Here is a 21,511-nt window from a genome sequence, read left to right as displayed (position 1 = left end):
CGGCACAGGAACACCCCGTCCCCACGCACGGGTAGTGAGGCCGGCGGAAGCCTTCGGCCACCCCCGGAGTTCTGTCTACACCAAGCGTCAGGGGGCAGAGCTCCATGGCTTTCTTCACACCCCAACCGCCGTAGTTCTGGGCAAGTCTCCGCTCGTGGGCCACGGCTCTGGGGCCGCCGCTATTGTGCCGTAGCGTGGGCATTTCCTACCCCCCCGGAGAGGGGTTTCCAGCACCGTGGTTCATCCACCTCGCTGAGGGGCTGGAGCTGGGGCGAGGGAACGATTCTTCCATCGCCCCAGCTGCAGTTACAGGGTGCGTGCGTGCGTGTGTGGGGGTGTGTATGTGTGTGTGGGGGGGTTTAGCTGGTCTCAAAACACAACGTTTTTCCCAGCCCTCGGCCGTGCAGCGAGGTCGAGGTCAGCGTCAACCAGGCCTCAGTGCCTGAGGGCTTGGCTACCCCCCAGCCGCTGTCGCACTTTAACAGTACCTGTCTCCTTAAAGCAGCCCGCGCCGCCCGGCCTGGGGAGTGGCTTACACCAGCGTAAAGGCGTTTATACCAGGACAGCTCTGCCGAGGACGGGGACCAAGCCCGACTGGTAGAACAGGGCCACGCTCATTGAGAGATCTAATGTTGGCCAAAAATCACACGCGCCACCCCGCTGAGACAGTTCTGTTGCTACGGAAACTGCACGGAGCAGCCCGTAGGAGCGCACGTCTCGTGGGCGCGCACGTCGGCCTGGGCCCCTAGGGCCCCGGGACGAGTCCAGCTCCACCCGCGGGGAGAGCTGGACCCGGGCAATGACCCACAAAGCACGTGCTTAAATTTTCAGTACGTAGTCAAAGGGACGTGCATACACGAGGGCAGCAGCATTGCCTAATGGATGGAGCAGGGGCCTGGGAGTCGGGGTTCCTGGGCTCTGACGCTGGCCTGCAGGGTGCCCTTGCTGGGCCTCGGTTTCCCCACCTGTAAAATGAGGCTAATGCCGTTGCCCCCCTGTGCAAAGTGCTCTGGGGAGGAGACGTGCTAATTGCGTTTTGCTGCATCACCGGCACGAGTGGCATCTGTCGGCCTCCTCGTGTGCTGACTGTTAAGTACGGGGCAGGGCGCGGCGGGGGGCGGCACGGGGAGTGGAAGCTCCCTGCAAATAGGAGGGGGAGCTACTGAGACTGGCCAGGGGGCCAGCAGCCCAGGGCTGGGAAGGAGCTTTCCAGTTGCTCCTAAAGCTGCTCCTGTGTCGGTTCCTCTACGGGTGGTGCCCAGAGCCCTGCTCTCCCCCCACTGGCAGTAGCAGGTGCCCTGGGCACTGCTGACCCCCCGCCCCATCCTGGTGGTGGACACAGGCTCCTGCCCCTCCCGCACTGGACAGCGGGCCAGAGAATCCCACCTGCCCCCCCCCCCCGGCTGGATCCATCTCAGGGGCTGCTCGAGCCTGTCCGCTACACCCCCTCGTCCGGCCCCCCGCCTCCAGTCGCTCCCACTCGCCTCGGAGCTCGCAGCCTCCTGCTTCCGGGACCATGTGATCCTTCTGACTGTTGGCCCGGGAAACATTCCTGTGTTTTGCTCTGGGGAGAGCCAAATAAAAAACGGTTGCATTTTAACAAGTGCCGGCTCCTGGCCCGGCAGGGCCTGCACCCAAGCCAGCAATGCACCAAATCGATTCCCCACAGCCTGGGCTAGAAAGCTGGAATGCCCTGACTCCAGGACCCTGTCTCCCGCCCCACCGTCTCCGAGCCCTGCAGCCTTCACTGTGTTTAACCTCACAATGCCCCAAGAAATGTAAACCCCACTGTAGAGATGGGAAACAGGCACAGAGAGGCTGGCCAAGGCGAAGCACTCTGTGTCAGCACCAAAGTCGGGCCAATGCAAGATATTCCCTCCCCTGCCTTGTCCCTCTGACTTGGCCCAGGTCATGGCACAACAGGGAATCGAACCCAACGGCTGCACTGGGAGTTTGGTTCCACGGCTAATCGGGCCGTTTGCGTTCATCCTTTTGCAGGCTGATTCTCTTTTAAAGAGAACCTGCTCTTAAAAATCCCCAATGGCGGAGATTCCACAGCCTCCCTGGGCAATTTATTCCAGAGCTTCACCGATAATGGTGGGTGCTGGGCCCTTGTCAATCTGGTCCTGAGCTCTGCAAACTTTGGTCCTCAAGCACAGACTAGCCGACCAGGATTATTATTATTTACTAGTTGGCTGCTAACAAGGTGTGCTCCCATACCATGACAACTGCCCTACAATATGGTAACGGACAGGCCAACCCACCGGGCACTGACCCAGGGACCTGCAGGACCAAAAGCATCAGCTACTAGAGCTTGACCTAAGGAATCAGGGCTCCCCTATCCCCTACGGCTTGGGAGCAAGGGGGCCTGACCCGTGACACGCATTTGCCCGGGGGTTACACTGTGTTTATTATACAACATCACAACTCATCCCATAATAAATCCTGAAACCCCGGACTCTGAATCCCGCATTGGTCTCGTGCTCTGCACGTCAGAAGCTTTTCAGTCAATTCAGCCCAGCACTTGGGCATTCATTCGGTTTTAATTTTGACCTCAGTGGAGTTAAACCCATCAGTAAAGTCAGCCACACGCCCAAACGCTTCGCTGAACCAGAGCCTTAATAGCGAGCAGGAGCAGCACCACCAAGCAGCTTAAGCAAGAAACAGCGTAAACAGGAATCCCAAGGCTGGATCAGATCCAAGGTCCCTCTTGACCACTGTCTCATTTCCTAGAGTGCCCAGTCCAGATGCTGTATAGGAAGCTATAAGAACCGCCCCCCCACCCCCTCCCACAGTAGCAGATGTGAGATAAGCTGCTCCTGGTGTCTACTAGTTCGATTGGCTTAAACCCTGAAGCACAAGGTTCAAAATCCCTCTCAAAATCTGTGTAGCTAATTAGGAGAACTTTGGGTACTCTTGCTATCCATATAAATTTCCAATTCCCCTTTGAATCTTGCTAATTTTTTTGCCTTCTGTGACTTCCAGTGGCAGTGAGTTCCACAGACTAATCACACAGTTTGAAAAAGCATTTGCTTTCATCTGTTTTGAAGTGGGCTTCTTTTAACTGAACATCCCCCTGGCCCTTGCGTGATAAGACATGGGAGAGCAGAAACTCCCGCTCTCCTTTCTCTGCCCCACTCTTTATTTTATGTACCAACCTCACTTCATCGCCTTTCTGAGGTCAACACTTCTAAGCTTTCCACTCTCTTTTCATAGCGGGTCTTTTCCATGCCAAAGCAGGGACCAGTCCGTTCTCAGGGTTTTCATTGTTTTGAGAAAAAAGAAAAGGAGGACTTGTGGCACCTTAGAGACTAACCAATTTATTAGAGCATAAGCTTTCGTGAGCTACAGCTCACTTCCTCAGATGCATATCGTGGCAGTTTCCACGATATGCATCTGAGGAAGTGAGCTGTAGCTCACGAAAGCTTATGCTCTAATAAATTGGTTAGTCTCTAAGGTGCCACAAGTCCTCCTTTTCTTTCTGCGAATACAGACTAACACGGCTGCTACTCTGAAACCTGTCATTGTTTTGAGAAGTTCATTGGCAGAATAAATCAAGCCCATAGTCACTGTCCAGAGACAGGAAGATAATGCCCCTGAGATGGGTTTCTCTAGTAATAGCTAATGCATCCAGCCAAGGAACATCGGAATTCACTGCCTCTTGGCTTCCTATTAAGGCCCTGACATGGCAAAGACCTTGACTTTAAGCACATGCTTAAGTGCTGTGTTGAATAGGGATGGGATTGCTCATGGGTAATGTTCTCAGAAGCAGCTAAGCCTCTAAGTCACTTAGGCCTAGCTCCTTTAAGGTGTTTAGGCATCTAACACCCATTGATTTCAAGACTCTTTTTGCCGCTTGTAAACCACTGAGACAGCACCTTGATTGGATTGAACCAGCTGTGAATAGGGGAGGCCTGGCTTTATATCTCCCGTGAGAAACCAACATGTCACATCAAAATTCAAAAGGGACGCAGGGAGTAGAGTCTTTCCATACACAGCTACAAGAAACCAGTTTTATTCTAAAGTGCAACCATTAGACTTCTGAACGAAAGCCAAAAACCCAACAACACTTGATCACCTTACACCAGATCTCTTCCCCGCATTGTCACCACATTGAAGTGCTTGAACATTTGTACCAGAAAGGAGAAAACATGGCAATTTTCATCCATATTTACAACTTGGCACATAAAGTGTGTGTGTGTGTGTGTGTGTGTGTGAACAATGTCACACTGCAAAAATAAATATATTATTTACACATATAAATATATCTAGATAATCATTTTGTACAAGAATGCCCCATAGGAACTATTTTACGTAACAAACTAATTGAGAATTGACATACATTTCTGAAATACATAACAAGCTAATGAAGGAGATAATAGCTATTCAAAAAGTGCAACCCTTACTAAGTTTAGTGCAACAAAACAAATGAGGTTCATATTAATTATCCCCAACTAACTTCTTGTTGTTTAGTTTTTTAAATTAGCAAATATAAAAGCTTTGAAGTCTGAGCCCTGAATTCACTAAGTTTGCAAGTCTTAGTGTCTCTCCTTGGAAAGACATCAGCACGTTAACAGGAAAGCTCTTCATTGGGGTCTGTGAATGAATATTGATCTAAAACATTCTTAAACCCTTAACAAGGCTTCATTTCATTTTGAGCGGGTTTTTTTAAGCATTGCCAGAATCTACATGGTTGCTGGCACAGGTGCACATTACTATCTGAAGGGAGCTAATATTTTATTCTCCTTAACGTCTTTTGTTTTTTCTTTAACATCCAGAGTGATCTCAATTTTTTCTGGATTCTACATTTGCCCCATAAAAAGGCCTGACAGAAAGAGCCACGCTGCAGTGATCTATTCTACTGTCAAGGCAGGTTAGACCCAGGCCGTATCACTGCTGGCCAGGGTACCCTGGGGTCCGAACAAGCAGCCACCCACACTCACAAACACGGCTAGCCAGGAGCAAGCTTAAGATTCAAACTCTTATTTTCCCACCCCTTATTCAATCTCTAACAACTTCACCTCTGCAAAAATATGGGTTCATTTTCTCGTCCACTTCCCAAGTTGCTCACGCAAACCAAAGGCAGGATCGAACATTCCTTTTACAGAAAACAACAGCATGAGAGGAAGGGAAAAAAGCAACAACTGGTCTTAAAGGCAACTGGACTGAGCCAACGCTTCTTGCAAACCTCCGTTCAGACTGCAGGGCAGCGTTGGCCTACTGCTCACTCCAGCAGATACCAGCGCCCTCTGTTACGCAGCCCGCTGTCCGGCTAATAGCAAAGAGTCCTTGCTTGAGATTTAAGGAAGTCGTCGCATTTTCTAGAAATTGAAACAAAAGGAGCCTAATTCAATTATGTCCTTTAACCCTACAGTTACTATGACTGTTCCCCGTTCGAGCTCTAGGGATGAAAAGGGCTGGATCTGAGGCAGGCATCCATCGTCATGGGGAAGTGTGTGCATTATAGCGGCATGAGAAGACCCCAAGTGAGACTGGGGCCCTGTTGGGCCGGGTGCTGTACAAACGTAGTGCAAGAGACACTCCCAGCCCCAAAGAGCAGGAAACAGAGGCCTTGAGAGGCAACTCAGCGGAGGTCAGTACAGAGCCAGGCCTGGAACCCAGAGCTCCTGACTCGCTGGCCACTGGACCATCCAGCACCCAGCTGACTCTTGTTAAAGATGCACTGAGAGTGCAGAGAGAGACAGAGGTGCAGGATGGACACATTTCAGAGTGTTCAACCTCCAAAATACTTGAGACCAGGCCAGAGTAGGGAGCTGGGAGAGGGAGGGATGACAAACCACTCTAGAACCAGTGCTACTGGGAGAGCTTGTTGCACTTAACTACAATCAGCCACTTCCCTCTTGCTAATCTGAGCCCCCAGCCTGCCCCGGCTCTTTTCAACTCTGTCACTTTGCTAAACGAATGCAGGCAAACGCTGCAGCAGAAAACAAATGCAACACAACAGAGAGAAAAGCCAGCGAAAGACATGTGACAAAGGAAGGAGGCTGGTAACATGTTTAAATACCTGGTGCATAAGGCAACCTCTGGCTGCAGACGTGTCCAGCTGTGTCAGGTGTGCGTTGTTTCTACTTGGAGGCAATTCCTTCCTGCCTCACAACACACATAGAGGGCAGGACTCATCTCTTCCAGCAGGGCCAGGGAAGGAGGGACACACACACGCGTGCACACACTCCCAAAGTACAGAGAGGATGAGAATGTTTCTACTGCAAAATAACTTCTTGTAGCAAAATAATATCTATTTTCCAGGGGAAAAATATCTCCAATAAGTGAAACTTAACATGTGGGAAGAGCCAGTACAAGGCTCCCTGCTTAAATGGAACAAAAGTCCCTAGATTTTGTTCTGACTCCCTGCAAAAGGGTAAATTTCACCTTCAAAGCACAAACTAACTTCACTGTAACCAAGAGCTGCCTCCATGGACACATTTAAACCATTCACACCTTCCATTCCCCTTCACTAGGGTAAACAATTTCACTGGATCAGATCTGTGGCTTCCACACCCCAACTTGTCTGATCAAAGGCTCTGGAAGGGGAGCAGGGGTTAATTTTAAAATAAGGATGTTGCAATTCAGCCAAAGCTGTTCCTTTTTTAAACATAAATAAATAAAATGGGAATGACCTTTTCACGGTTCTCTGCTGGGCCACGGCCACGCGCAGTCTGTCTCCACAGTTAGAGCAACGGGAGTAAGGTTTTCCACTTTTCTTCGGGATATTCCAGCAGCGGAAACATCGTATCCTGTACTTTTTGTACCTGGGGGGGAACGGGGGGGGGGAATCACTTGGTTCAGATAATTACATTTTTAGCCAAAAGTGGAATAATCATTTTATTTCCCCTTAGTCTTTTGAAATGTTCCCTCTGCTTAGAAGGGGAATACTTAGGGTGGAATTTATTTAGGAAAATGCCTTGGGCCAAGTTTTTTGGAAATGGGGCCCAGATTCTCAAAGGTCTTTAGGTGCCTTGAAATCAAGAGGAGTTAGGCAACTTTTGAGAATCTGGGCCTGGGTTCAGGTCTTAAATCCATATTTAGGGGCCTTGCCAGCCCCAAGTGTCCAAAACCTACGAGTCAGCAGACCCTCAAAAAAATCAAGGGGTTAGCTTAAAAATCAAACAAACAAAAAATAAAATGTTGATTTTTTTTGTAATTGCTGTCAGGCTTCAGAGCCTTTATATGGTAGACTAGGGTCATGTTTTCAGCTCTGTCATTTTTCAAAGTTTAAAGCTTTTTTTCTGAACCGTTTTTCAAAAATTAAAGCTTAGTGTTTTGGGTAATCACATGACTCTGGGAGATGGAGCTTCCAGCAAAATACCAGTTATGGCAAGATTCCCAATAAGATCATGGGAGCCGGCAATATTGATTTAGGCACCTAAATAAGAGCCTGGCGTCACTGCCATCTTACGCCAGGCACCTACCCAGTTTTAACCTAAACTGCTGCATCAGTGGGAACTGCTGGGTGCTCAGAACGTGGAAACAAGCTGCTCGTTTAGGTGCCTGAATACAGGAATCTAACCTCAGTCCTGCAAACACTTACCCACATAGTTAATTTTGCACAGACCTTGGCCTGGCCCTTTTGTGCACAGTTTCAGAAAGCAACATCAGCAGCACGATGTCACAGGTACCTGATGCCACAAGCATTGCAGAGTGGGGTGCCGTCCTCAGCAATCCTCCACAGGGGAGTTTTCCTCGTCTGGCAGGACGCGCAACACTTACTACCTAAGGAACAGACAAAGCTTCAGACGTGGGCTGCGTTGTGGCTTTATGGCGTAGTTTCATGGAGTTTAAGGCCAGAAGGCATCATGCATTGAGTGCAGGGACTTCACTATGACCTATTGACACCCCTTCCGGCCCTACCCTTCTATGATTAGATCATCTAGCCTGACCTCCTACCTGCCACAGGCCATTACATTTCACCCGTTTATTTACCCCTATATTGAGCCCAATAACTTGTGTTTTGCTAAAACACCTCCCCAGTCTGGATATAAAGACCTCATGAGATGAAGAACCCACCACTTCCCTTGGTAGTGTTTTTCCAATGGTGAGTCACCCTCCCTGTTAAGAATTTGTGCCTAATTTCTGATGTGCCTTATGTCACAGCAAGACAAAGCAACAGCTCTGGGTGTATTAAAACCACAATCCCCAGGAACTGGAAAACAAGTGAAAGGGCTTAGAGATCTATTTATTTTCTGGTGGATAAACATGATTTTAGTTTGTGGTGTGGCAGAAGAAAAGGAAAATAAAGTCACAATAGGTACAGTACCGTTGCGACTTCATTTTGTCATAGCTTTTCCTATCAACTGTATCTCCAGAACTAACCCTATAATTAAATAACACAGCTACAAAACCAGTGTCCAGTCATACAAGTACTATTGTGCTTACAACCATAGAGTATTGCCTGTTGAAAATTAAGGGGACTGCTCACAGCAGTAAGTTCTACACCTGGTAGTAAGTACATATGAGAGGAGGCACTTCAGTTATAAAAGCCCAGATCCTCCGTTGGCGTAAATCAGCAGCAGACACCTCAGAAGGTTGTGGAAGTGCCTTCACTGAAGGTTTTCAAAAGGAGGCTGGATAGCCATCTCGGATGGTTTAGACACAACAAATCATAGAATCATAGAATATCAGGGTTGGAAGGGACCTCAGGAGGTCATCTAGTCCAACTCCCTGCTCAAAGCAGGACCAATCCCCAACTAAATCATCCCAGCCAGGGCTTTGTCAAGCCTGCCCTTAAAAACTTCTAAGGAAGGAGATTCTACCACCTCCCTAGGTAACGCATTCCAGTGTTTCACCACCCTCCTAGTGAAAAAGTTTTTCCTAATATCCAACCTAAACCTCCCCCACTGCAACTTGAGACCAAATCCTGCATCTTGGCAGGGAGTTAGATTAGGTGACCCTTGTGGTCCCTTCTAACCCTGTGGTTCTGTGAGTCTATGGCTGCTCCTTGGAGTTATGTCTGACTTCCACCAGCTAGGATCTGGCTAGACAGGGATTTAAGTGGAGTATACATCTTAAGCTGGGCTCTGCACAGGACTGAATTTCTCCCTGCAATAGGAGAATCAGACCCAGTATCAGTATTTATAGCTGCCCCAATCATTTTAGAGTGTTACCATTTGATAGTAAAGGTTTCTGTTTCTGAAAAGCAACATACTCTGGACAGAGAGGGAGCCTTGATCCTCCTCAGAACTGCTGGCTCTGCAGAATTCTCTTGTTAAAGAGATTTGCCTTGGATTTGGGTTACGGCTTCTTTTCCCATACATTGCACTGCGGACAGATTAGATGAGACCAATTTTACCAGGTTGTGACATTACTTTCAAACAAACAAACCAAAGAGCAAAAACCAGTGGAACATCATTAAAAAAAAATCTTCCTCCCAAACCAACAAAAATTAGCTACCGAGGGTCAGATTTTCCATCTGCTTGTTGGGCAATCACGGATACCCAGCAAAGTGGCACAGAATGCCCCCAGATCAGCCTGTTGTGTTTTACAGCCTCTTTCCACTGGTGTCAATGACAGTACAAGGTGCAGGACAGAGGAACTGCCATGATGGATCTGACCTACAGGCTGCCTAGTAAGGGGACAGCACAATAGAGTCATAGATTATGGCAGATGTGGGGTAATCTGCCCCCTATGTGGTCTCATCCTAACCCCTAGTAATTAGGGATTGATATAGGACCTAAGGCAGGAAGTTTAATGTCTCTTCCAAAATGGTTATTAGCACTAGCGGTTAGTACTCCGGAGATCCTTATTATCAATATAGTGTCCAATCCCTCTTGGAATCTTGCTAAATTCTTGGCCTCTGTGACCTCCCATGGCAATGTGTTCCATGGCCTAGTTACATATTGCATTTGAAAAAGTATTTCCTATTCTCTGTTTGAATTTGCCAGTTTCTGTTTTCCTTGAATGTGGCAATGGCAAATCAGGCCCCAGCTATCTAAGGACTGAGGGGGAGCTGTTCAAAAATACCTGAAAGGATTTAGGCACAAAAGTCCCTTTCAAAAGTCAATGGAACTTGTGCTCCTAAAACACTTGGGTGGCTAAAAAACACCTCTCCCTCAATACCTGTCCGAATGTGGATTTTCAACATTTCCCTGTATCTCTACAGGCTAAAGGAGGCTGAAAACAGAACCAGAGTGAAGTCTCTTTTCTTCTGCTTCAAAAAACTTTAAAAGGAGTTTGGTGGTTGTATTTTGACAGACACTTTAGGAAGTGGGAGAAGACCAGACTGTCGTAGGAGATATTACTGGAAGAGACAGTAAAGCTCATGCTCCAGGGCTTAAACCACCTCTCTCTGATAGAGACTTAAAGTGGGGAGCAGATTATCCCACAGCTACTACTGCAGGGCTCTTACACCTGCCCTTGAGACAGCTGGTGGTGGCCACTGGCAGAGACTGGATCCTGGACTAGATGGGTGTTGGGGCTGAGCAGGTCTGGCAATGCCTCTGGTCCTAAGTCAGTTTCTACTGGCTGCAGTTTAAAGTGCCAGAGAACAGACGATTTCCCAACCCCAAAAATCAGATCACTATGTAAGCGGAAAGCACTAGAGGAGAGACAATGGAGCCTTTCCTCTGCTGGGATGGGGAAATGACATCATTTGTGTTATGATTACACACTGTCAGAGTGTCAGGACAAATCCCAGCTCAGTATCTCTGACCCCCTCCCGCCGCAGAAAGGGGATCCCTACACAGAGCTGGACAGGTCCCCAGTATCCAAAGGCTGGGGGGGGGGAAGCTTGGAGGAGAGGTGGCAGGAGTTGGGGCTGGAGTTCCTCGAGCACCTGGAGAAGACACAGACACATACACAATAAACAACCATAAATCAAGGAACCTGCCCTCTTTGGTGTGACACCCTTCCTATTGCTTTCAGTACCTAGATACCACAGTGACTGGCTCGCCACAACACGTGATAGGAGAGAGCTCCCTAGAGAGAGGGTGTGTGCATGGGGAGGGATGGCTAAATAGTGGGTGTGTATGGGGAGGGATAGATAGATAGATAGATAGATAGATAGATAGATAGATAGATAGATAGATAGATAGATAGATAGATAGGGTGGATGGGGATAGAGGTGGTGGATGGGGATAGATAGATTAGGTAGATGGGGTGAATGGGGATGGGGGGTGGATGGGGATGGATAGATAGATAGATAGATAGATAGATAGATAGATAGATAGATAGATAGATAGATAGATAGATAGATAGATAGATAGAGGGGGATGATGGAGATAGATCGATCGATCGATAGATCATGGGCCTGTTTGGCAAGTGGATGGATGGATAAATCCTGGGTGTGTACAGGGGTAGCTAGCAAGCTAGCTCTGGGTGCCTATGTGGGTCCTTTAGACAGACAGAAAAGCCATGTCTCCCTTAGCAGAGAGCCAGTGATCAGTGCCCGCGCCGTGGCAGGAGCCCTGTACCTGCTGTACTGTGGGCGGATGAGGAGCTGGTACTCATCGGAGCTGCCTTGGCAAAGACACAGGCGCATGCAGAGGGTCACCCCCTGGAAAGAGGGGTCTCGGGCCTCAGCGCTCCGGCTGGGTGCGGGCTGCTTGCGGGGATTTCTCCTCCTGCAGCCTGGCTCAGGCTGGCTGGGGCTGCCGGCCCCTGGCTCCCAGCTCCGCCCCTCCTGCCCGGCCGCCCCGGCCTCTCTGGAGGGGTTGCCATTGCAGTCTATGGGGAGGAGGCAGGGGGACATCGTTTGGGGCCCTGCCCTCGTCTCCGGGCGGCTGGCGGGGGCCGCCGCGCCGGACACCAGATGAGAACAATGCAGGCTGATGAGACTCAGGGTGTCCATGGGGCTGCAGGTGCCCAGGGAAGCGAGGGGGCTGGCGCCGGCCTGGGGCTGCGGGGCGCTGCGCCCTGGGCGCACGGCTGGCCCCGGCGGCGGCTGCGCCCTGGGCGCACGGCTCGGCTCCTCCTGGCCCCCCGGCGCCTGGGGCAGCCGCTGGGCGGACTCCTGCAGGAAGCTCAGGGCGCTGCTGTCGGGGACCTGCAGGCAACAGGCCATGGTGGGCAGGGGCTCCGGGCGGGGGCGCCCCGCGGGTCTGGGGGAGAGAACAAGGGCGTTAGGGGGGCGGGGCACCCAGGGGCCCGCGGGAGGGGGGACAGGGGTCAGGGGCAGCTCCCCACTCAGCCCCCCCCGGGTCAGCTTCCCCCCACCCCGTCCCCCTGGGGTCTGATCACTCCCCCCTCCCCCGGGGCAGCTCCCCACTCAGCCCCCCCCGGGTCAGCTTCCCCCCACCCCGTCCCCCTGGGGTCTGATCACTCCCCCCTCCCCCGGGGCAGCTCCCCACTCAGCCCCCCCAGGGTCAGCTTCCCCCCACCCCGTCCCCCTGGGGTCTGATCACTCCCCCCTCCCCCGGGGCAGCTCCCCACTCAGCCCCCCCCGGGTCAGCTTCCCCCCACCCCGTCCCCCTGGGGTCTGATCACTCCCCCCTCCCCCGGGGCAGCTCCCCACTCAGCCCCCCCAGGGTCAGCTTCCCCCCACCCCGTCCCCCTGGGGTCTGATCACTCCCCCCTCCCCCGGGGCAGCTCCCCACTCAGCTCCCCCAGGGTCAGCTTCCCCCCACCCCGTCCCCCTGGGGTCTGATCACTCCCCCCTCCCCCGGGGCAGCTCCCCACTCAGCCCCCCCCGGGTCAGCTTCCCCCCACCCCGTCCCCCTGGGGTCTGATCACTCCCCCCTCCCCCGGGGCAGCTCCCCACTCAGCCCCCCCCGGGTCAGCTTCCCCCCACCCCGTCCCCCTGGGGTCTGATCACTCCCCCCTCCCCCGGGGCAGCTCCCCACTCAGCCCCCCCAGGGTCAGCTCCCCCCCACCGAAGCCTGATCACCCTCCCCCTCCCCCCGGGGTCTGATCACCCTCCCCCTCGGCAGCTCCCCACTCAGCCCCCCCGGGCAGGTCCCCACTCACCCCCCCGTGGGCAGCTCCCCCCCCGGGGTCTGATCACCCTCCCCCTCCCCCGGGGCAGCTCCTCCTCCTTCTCCCCCCGGCAGCCCCCCTCCCCAGGGGTGGCCCCCCCTCAGCCCCCCACTGGCCCCTCCCAGCCCCCAGGCTCAGGTCCCCATCGACCTGCCCCCTCCCCGGCCTGGGCGCTGCCGGCCTCGGGATCCCGCCCGCAGCCCCGGCCAATGGCAGCTGGAGGCTGCGGCTCGAGAGCTGCCCGCCCAAAACAGCCCCGGAGCTCGCGCCCAGCTCGAGAGCAAGCGCGTGGGGCCGATCCGGATCCTCCCCTCCCGCGGGGCAAGCGCGTGGGGCCGATCCGGATCCCCCCCTCCCCACGGGGCAAGCGCGTGGGGCCGATCCGGATCCCCCCCTCCCCACGGGGCAAGCGCGTGGGGCCGATCCGGATCCCCCCCTCCCCACGGGGCAAGCGCGTGGGGCCGATCCGGATCCCCCCCTCCCCACGGGGCAAGCGCGTGGGGCCGATCCGGATCCCCCCCTCCCCACGGGGCAAGCGCGTGGGGCCGATCCGGATCCCCCCTCCCCACGGGGCAAGCGCGTGGGGCCGATCCGGATCCCCCCCTCCCCACGGGGCAAGCGCGTGGGGCCGATCCGGATCCTCCCCTCCCCACGGGGCAAGCGCGTGGGGCCGATCCGGATTCCCCCCTCCCCACGGGGCAAGCGCGTGGGGCCGATCCGGATCCTCCCCTCCCCACGGGGCAAGCGCGTGGGGCCGATCCGGATCCCCCCCTCCCCACGGGGCAAGCGCGTGGGGCCCATCCGGATCCCCCCCTCCCCACGGGGCAAGCGCGTGGGGCCGATCCGGATCCCCCCCTCCCCACGGGGCAAGCGCGTGGGGCCGATCCGGATCCCCCCCTCCCCACGGGGCAAGCGCGTGGGGCCGATCCGGATCCCCCCCTCCCCACGGGGCAAGCGCGTGGGGCCGATCCGGATCCCCCCCTCCCCACGGGGCAAGCGCGTGGGGCCGATCCGGATCCCCCCCTCCCCACGGGGCAAGCGCGTGGGGCCGATCCGGATCCCCCCCTCCCCACGGGGCAAGCGCGTGGGGCCGATCCGGATCCTCCCCTCCCCACGGGGCAAGCGCGTGGGGCCGATCCGGATCCTCCCCTCCCCCCGGGGCAAGGGCGTGGGGCCGATCCGGATCCCCCCCTCCCCCCGGGGCAAGGGCGTGGGGCCGATCCGGATCCCCCCCTCCCCCCGGGGCAAGGGCGTGGGGCCGATCCGGATCCCCCCCTCCCCCCGGGGCAAGGGCGTGGGGCCGATCCGGATCCCCCCCTCCCCCCGGGGCAAGGGCGTGGGGCCGATCCGGATCCCCCCCTCCCCCCGGGGCAAGGGCGTGGGGCCGATCCGGATCCCCCCCTCCCCCCGGGGCAAGGGCGTGGGGCCGATCCGGATCCCCCCCTCCCCCCGGGGCAAGGGCGTGGGGCCGATCCGGATCCTTCCCTCCCGCGGGGCAAGTGCGTGGGGCCGATCCGGATCCTCCCCTCCCGCGGGGCAAGTGCGTGGGGCCGATCCGGATCCTCCCCTCCCGCGGGGCAAGTGCGTGGGGCCGATCCGGATCCCCCCTCCCCCGGGGCCGATCCGGACCCTCCCCTCCCCCCGGGGCAAGTGCGTGGGGCCAATCTGGACCCTCCCCTCCCCCGGGGCAAGTGAGTGGGGCCGATCCGGATCCCACACTCCTCCGGGGCAAGCGCGTGAGGCCGATCCGAATTCCCGTCCCTACGGGCAGGTGCCTGGGGAGGAATCGGATCTCCCCTCCCTCCTGGGAGGCATGTCCATGGAACTTATCCCGATTCCTCGTCTCTTCCCCCACTCCCCCAGGGGACGGGTCCATGGGGCTGATCCGGATTCCCCCCGCGCGAGGGGAGGGGTGGGCGCCCAGGGCTGACCTGGCTCCCCGTCCCGGGCTGGCCGGGCCCCGGGCCGGGCTGCCGGGCTCTGGCTCCAGGCAGGGCGGGGAGAGCAGCTGCTGCAGGAGGGAGAAGTCGGGGGGGTGCCCGTCCAGGAACAGCTCCCCCTCCATACGCGGGCCGGGAGCCTCGCTGCGGGGAGCGGCCGGTGCAAGGAGCAGCCCCAGCTGCGGGGACTTAACCGGACACACCTGGGCAGCGGGGCCCTCGCCCTATAAGAGCCGGGAGGGCCGGGGGGCCTAGGCTGGCTGCAGCAGGAGGACTGGGGGGGAGGTGGAAGGGGTCTGGCCGGTGTATAGGGACAGGAGGGGCTCTTATGTCTATTTGTGCTGGTACCAGGGGTGCTGCCGCGGCGGGGGTTAATGTCCACCTGCCCCCCTAGGGGCTGCAGTGGGTTTGCAGCTGGGCAGGGGCCTGGGCTTGTCTAGCTCTGCCAAACCCTGAACCTGCTGAGGAGCCCAGAGCTGCTCCCCCAATACTAGGGGCAGGTGCTCTCAGCCCCATCTAGCTGGGGGAGACCCAGACCCCCCCTGCCCCCGGTGTCCAGACCTGGTCTCCCCCTTGCCTTGGCTGTGGATGGTGAGCGCCACCCGCCTAACAACACAGCCCCTGCCTCTGCTGTTCCCTGCCCCCCAGTCAGTGGGGCAGCCCCAGATGCAACCTGGCAGGTGAGTGCTGTGTGTGACCCCCCCAGCTGTGAGCACTGGATGGGGTGGTGGTGGGGACTCCCCCTGGGTACTGCTGTAGTAATGCCAAGGGTGAATTTGCTCCCCCCCACCACCACTCTGGCCTGTGCTTTGCAGGGGGTCCAACTAGGTGCTCCCAAGGGTCCCTTCTGGCCTGGGGGTCTGTGCATACAGCCAGGGCCCCGCTGGGCCTGGGAGCCCCTCGGGCGCTTGGTGCTGCATGTGGCAGAGTGGCTGGATGGGCCCGAGGCCACAGCAAGGGAGCTGGGGCTTGGTTCAATCCCTGGCTGTGCCATTGCTGCCCTGGGTGGCTCTGGCGAGTCCCGGTGTGTCTGGGTCCCCATTCCCTCTGTCCTGGCTCGGGGTGAGCTCTCTGGGACTGGGTCTGTGCTGTACCCAGCACGATGGGGCCCATCAGACCTACCATAATACACGCAGTGAACAGGGGAAGAGCTGCCCTGGGGCAAGTGCGTGGGGCTGATCTGAATTCCCGTCCCTACGGGCAGGTGCCTGGGTTTCAGGTCTCCTGCAGGCTCCGGGTGCCTGGCTTGGCAGAGCTGGGCAAGATGAATCACACAGGGCTGGCTCTGGCATCCCACCCCATGCCGGGGAGCCCTAGGAGGCTGAGCAGCTCCTGGGGACTCAGCTTGGTTCCTGCTGGGTGAATGACCTTGGGCTCAGGAATCCAGACTGTCCATGGACTGAGTCTGTCGGGTCTCAGACCAGCTGCCCTACCAGTGCCAAACCATGCAGGGTGCTCACTGCCCCGTCAGGACACAGAGCTACCCGGGGGCTGGAACATTCCCGCTGCCCCAGGCAGGAGACAAAGTGACCCTGCAAATGCCACCAAAGCTAAAAGGCTTCAGGTCAGACCCCCCGATGACTTGCTAAGCTGCTGTGGCTGTTCACAGCCCCCTAGACCAACCAGCTTCCCAGTTCTTCCCCACAGTGGGGGCTGGGTGGCGAGATGGTGCAGCAGAAACCAACTCTACCAGTTGTGCACATCTCATGGGAGGGTGGAGGCCGTTCCAAAGGGCAGGGGCACTGCCCCCATCACTACAATGGAGCCACCTCTGGGGCGGGACACAACAGCTGTTTTGTCAACCAGACAGCAACAGTTTAGCAGAGTGGGGGTGCAGCTGGGGGCAGATGCAGTATCCTCTCTTTGCAGGAACCTAAAATAGTCAGCACCTGGATGGGCGTCCGGCTTGCAAAGCTGGTTCCTGGCTTTCAATGGGATCTGGGGCGTCTGGCAGCTCAGCTCCCCTTAAGCACCGATTCCAAGGGAGGAGCGCAGCAGCAGCCGCCAGCTGTCCTGGGGCTCCCCCCAGCCCAGCCAGCGCCTGCATGTCCCAGTAAGACACCTGCTGGCAGTGTGTGCGCAATCTGGCAACCCCCTCGTCTTCCCTGGCTGATGTTCGCCCACCTCCCTGTGCTCCATGGGGGGCTGCGGAAGGGTCTGGGTTCTGCAGCTGCCTGTGAACCGCTGAAGCCCCTCAGTAGTGGCACCAACAAGGGGTAAATCTTGTGCCACTGACCCTCAGGGCAGCTGTAGCTATTGCTTGGCTCCTGCTGGAAAGCGCGGGGCTCTCTGCTCCCTACTGCGCCCCTGTGGCCAGTCCCAGGCCTGTGGGCTGGGGAAGAGAGCAGGCAGCGCGTCATACAAACGTGAGCTTTAATAATAAAATGTGGCTGCGGGAGGGGCGTTGGCCCTGATCCCGAGGTTACAGCGTGACACTGGGTGATCCACAGCGACCAGCCCAGAGAATGTGCTGCTTTGGTCCCTGCTGTCCCACGTCAAATGGCACAGAGAACGCACCAAAGCTCCTAATGCATATTAAAGCACGCCATGAGAAACGGTGACCTCCAGACAGGAAGAATGCAGAGCACCCCCTGCTAGCCCCCCACATCCTGCCCTCCTTCTGCTCCCTGGGACGGGCTGCAGGATTTGGTAACCAACACCAAAAAATGCAGATTCCCTGAACAGAAAAGATAGGGCTGTTGTATGGCCCCACGTCACCTCTGGGGCTGTGAGCAAAGGTGCTGAGTGGGGGGCTATTCTAGCATCTTTGCTTCTGACATCCCCTCCCCACCTCGGCCTGTAGGAAGCTCAGGGCTTCACTCTGGGCCTATAAAACTAACCCCTCCCTGCACCTCTCCGTGTCACCAGCAGTGCTGCAGGCCCCCAGGGGGAGCCTTCTCCAACCAGCCCCCCTTGCTTTGGGCTCTATAAGGCCCAGCCCCAGAGCCGCGGGCAGCCCAGAGACTCCTCCAGCCTTCAGTGGGGCTTGGGAACATGGCCATCCACATAGAAGTTCCTGGTGATTTTGGGCAGGGTGAACTCCACCCCCTCCAGCTCTTTGGTGAGGATGATCTGACAGCCGAGCCGGGAGTTCTCCTGGAGCTGTGGGGCCAGGTCCAGCATGTCTTCCTCCCTAGGAAAGCCAAAGAGACAAGGGTGAGCCTGCAGGGCAGGGGGGCGTTCGCTGGCTGGCAGCATTCTCCAGGCTGACTGCAAGGGCCTGTTTCCCTGAAATGCAGCAGCTGCTGCTGTGGGGGAGGGCAGCCGCCCTGCAGTATTGCAAAGGGAAAGAACAGGCTTGGGGCTAAAACATTGGGCCCCAGGAGCCCTGGGTTCGAGTCACAGCTTCGGCAATGCCTGCGGTGACCTGGGGGAGGCACTGACTGGCTCTGTGCCTCAGTTTCCCCCACTTGTAAAATGGAGATAATTCTTCATTGGTCTGTTCAGACTATGAGGGGCAGGGACGCCACTGCTGCACCCAGCACACAGGGGGGCCGCTCTCGCTCACTTGGCACTCCTGGGGGAGGAATACAGTGTTTGGCTCTTGCAGAACCCTGCCCTCCTGATGGGGGCGGGGGGAGGGGCACCAGGGCCCAGGCACCCAGAGGCTGTTACCTTTCGTCAGGGGCAGGCAGCTTGTCCACCAACTCCTGGCTCACGTAGACGTGGCAGGTGGAGCAAGCCAGGGAGGCTTCGCAGGCGCCTGGGAACATAAGAGTGGAAGGTCAGGGTGAAGACAAGGCCCCTGCAGTGGAAAGGGGGGGGCCTGAGCTGCCCCCTGGGAGTAGGGGGAGCCCAGCTGTGTGTCTGTACAGTGAGGGCCGACTTCCCCATGGAACAAACAGGATTCTACTTGAGTCTCTCACCTCTGACCCCTCCCGCTGGCAACTCCCCCCTCCTGTCCCTGGGCCCAGCTCAGGGACACCCTCCAGCAGCCTGCCTGTCTCAGGGCCCCTGCTCCAAACGGACCCACTCTGGATTCTTGGGCCTCCCTCTCTTCCTCGGCCTCAGCTCCTGCCGGCTCCTATGGGGAAGAGGAGTCCGGCTACAGGGAGGGATGTGCGAGGACAATGAGCTGGAAGAGCCATGGGAGGAGGTGAGATAGAAGCTACAGCCTTGACCCTGCCCTGCCCCTTCCCACCTCCCTGCACCATGCCACCCTCTGGGGACTTGGCAAATCCCCTGAAATGCAGGGAGCGGCAATGAAGAGATTCCAGTGCTCCCGTGCCCATAGCGGACCCACAGAGCTGTCTGCGTCCCCTATTATCTGCCACCCAGCATGGGGGAGGGGAGGGCAGAGCGGCACAGACCTTCCAGTTCAATGTTGTGCCTCTGGGCCAGGCGGAGCACATCCTCCCCCACACGCCCCTGCACGGGGATCCGGCGCCCGGAACGGTCAATGAAAACCACGTTCACTCTAGAGGAGGGAAAGGGGGGTGTTGGGGAAACACAATGAGATCCAGCGACCTCCTGGAACCTGCAGCCACTGGAAGATGGGGGCTAGCAGGATTATACAGAGTGACTGGATCCAGGGCTGCTGACTGGGGTGGGTGGGGATCAGTTCTCGGGGCACACATAGCAAACGTCAGGGAAGCCTGCGAGCCAGCTGGAATGGCACCACAAGGCAATCCTGGTGCTTCTCCCTTCCACCAGGGCGATTGACAAGCATTAGCCACGCACCTCCCAGCCACAGATTGCACAGTGCATTACAGAGCAAGGTCAGGGTCATCCTAGTCATGTGACAGGTGGGGAAACTGAGGCACAGAGCAAGCCAGAGACTCGGCCAAGATCAGCAGCAGAGCTGGGAACGGAACCCTGGTCTCCCGAATCCCAGTCCAGCACTGCACCCACATGGCCATGCTGCCACTCTTGTAGGGCTATAGAGTCCCCCAGGACCCCATTCACTGAGCACCCCTACAGAGGGTCAGGGGCAGGATCTGGAAATATCATTTGGATACATCAGTGTTCACATCCACCTGGTGAGGGAGGCAGATATGATCCTCGTTTTACTGACCAGGGACAAAGAGGGGAAGTGAGTTGCCAGAGGTCACACAGGGAGCTGGTGACTAGGACCCAGGCATCCTGCACCCCAGTGCTGTGCTCAGCCCACTACTATCCCACATCCTTCTGGACCATGTCTGGCAGCCTCTGAAAACAGAGACCATCCTGGTTGAGGAAGCAACGTAAATCCTCCAACGCAATGGCTGTGAAGAGGGCCTGAGCTTAGTCCCATCCGCGGCTCCTGGTACTCACACGTCGCCCGCGGGCTCTGCTGTGCAGCTCTCATCTTCCGCCTGGAACACCCCTGGGGAAAACACATTGCAGCCCAGGTCGCATCACTCCCCCCCGGGGCCTTTCAGCCCCACCTGAGCAGGGCAGGAGCTTGAAAGCACACGGGGCCCAGTTCAAATAGGCAATGGACGGAATGAGCGTCAGTCTCAAGCCCATATATACATCGGGACCATTAATCCCAGCTGGACTGAGACCTAAGGGCATTAGAAGCCGGATTCACACTGACCGGGAGCGGGGAGGGGGTTGCGTCCTGTAGGCACCCAACGCATTTCACGCAGGCTCCCGCAGAACAAGTCCAGCTGGAAACCGCAGCCTTGTCCCCAGCCGGGATCGGCCCCCGTGCACGCCCCATTGGCTCCAGCACTGTGCGACTGGCACGGAGGAGGGTCAGGCCGGGTTGCAATCACGCCCCACCAGGGTGAAGATGAGAATTTGGGTCCCTTTGGTGGCTCCCCAGGTGACATGAGTCTGGTGGGTCTCAGCCCAGTTCACAGGGGTCCAAGCCCCCCCCCGGCCCCATGGCAGCTTCAGCAGGGAGGCCCAAGGCGGGGCCGACCAGAGGCTGAGCCTGCTTCCCCCCAGGCCTCCGCCCGCCCGCGGCTGGGAACCACCAACGGGGGGGATCCCGCTCGGGGGGGCCGCCCCCCTCTTCTACTGCCTGGGCCCCCAACGCCACCACCCCATAGAGACCGGGGGGAGCTGGGCAGCCCCCCGGTTCCCAGCCCCCCCCGCCCTCACCCCCCCGGCCCGGCCCCCCGGTTCCCAGCCCCCCCCGCCCTCACCCTCCCGGCCCGGCCTCCCGGTTCCCAGCCCCCCCCGCCCTCACCCACCCGGCCCGGCCTCCCGGTTCCCAGCCCCCCCGCCCTGGCCTCCCGGCCCGGCCCCCCGGTTCCCAGCCCCCCCCCGGGCTCGCCCCCCGGTTCCCAGCCCCCCCGCCCTGGCCTCCCGGCCCGGCCCCCCGGTTCCCAGCCCCCCCCCGGGCTCGCCCCCCGGCCCGGCCCCACCTGCCGTGCGGAAGCCCCGCCCCAGGCGGAGCCGGAGCCCCCCGGCCGCCCCCAGCATCAGGCGAGTCACCGACCCGCCACCGCCGGCCACGGGGGCCGCCATGACACACGTCACGTGATCCAGGCCGGAGTCAGAGGTCACGGGCGTGGCTGCTGAGCCCGGGGGAGGGGCTGGGACCGGGGGGGGGGAGGGCCCTGCTGGGGGGCGAGGGGCTGGGACCGGGGGGGAGGTGGGGGGGGGGGCAGGGCCCTGCTGGGGGGTGAGCGACTGGGACCCAGAGGGGTGCAGGGGGGCTGGGAGGCAGGGCCCTGCTGGGGGGCGAGGGGCTGGGACCGGGGGGGAGGTGG

At 57.7% G+C, this 21,511-nt stretch overlaps 1 protein-coding gene across 2 annotated transcripts; it reads right to left on the bottom strand.

Annotated features, from left to right (window-relative positions):
- Nucleotides 1-17,223: 17,223 nt before the first annotated feature.
- FDX2 (ferredoxin 2) lies at nucleotides 17,224-21,292 on the bottom strand. 2 transcript variants are annotated; one of them, XM_084610304.1, is made up of 5 exons: nucleotides 21,164-21,292; nucleotides 20,121-20,172; nucleotides 19,178-19,284; nucleotides 18,483-18,570; nucleotides 17,224-18,000 (listed from the first exon to the last, which is right to left on the bottom strand). In XM_084610304.1, the coding sequence occupies exons 1-5, from the start codon at nucleotides 21,264-21,266 to the stop codon at nucleotides 17,844-17,846; spliced, it is 507 nt and encodes a 168-aa protein (XP_084466430.1). In that variant the 5' UTR covers nucleotides 21,267-21,292; the 3' UTR covers nucleotides 17,224-17,843. The 2 variants fall into 2 exon arrangements, with proteins under 2 accessions (XP_084466430.1, XP_084466429.1); XM_084610303.1 differs by lacking the exon at nucleotides 21,164-21,292 and adding an exon at nucleotides 20,386-20,781.
- Nucleotides 21,293-21,511: the final 219 nt, after the last annotated feature.

Source organism: Lepidochelys olivacea (assembly GCF_965140295.1).
Source record: "Lepidochelys olivacea isolate rLepOli2 genome assembly, chromosome: 20".
NCBI lineage: Eukaryota > Metazoa > Chordata > Testudines > Cheloniidae > Lepidochelys > Lepidochelys olivacea.
Note: the sequence above shows the minus strand (reverse complement) of the source record. Positions and strands in the feature narration are given on the sequence as shown.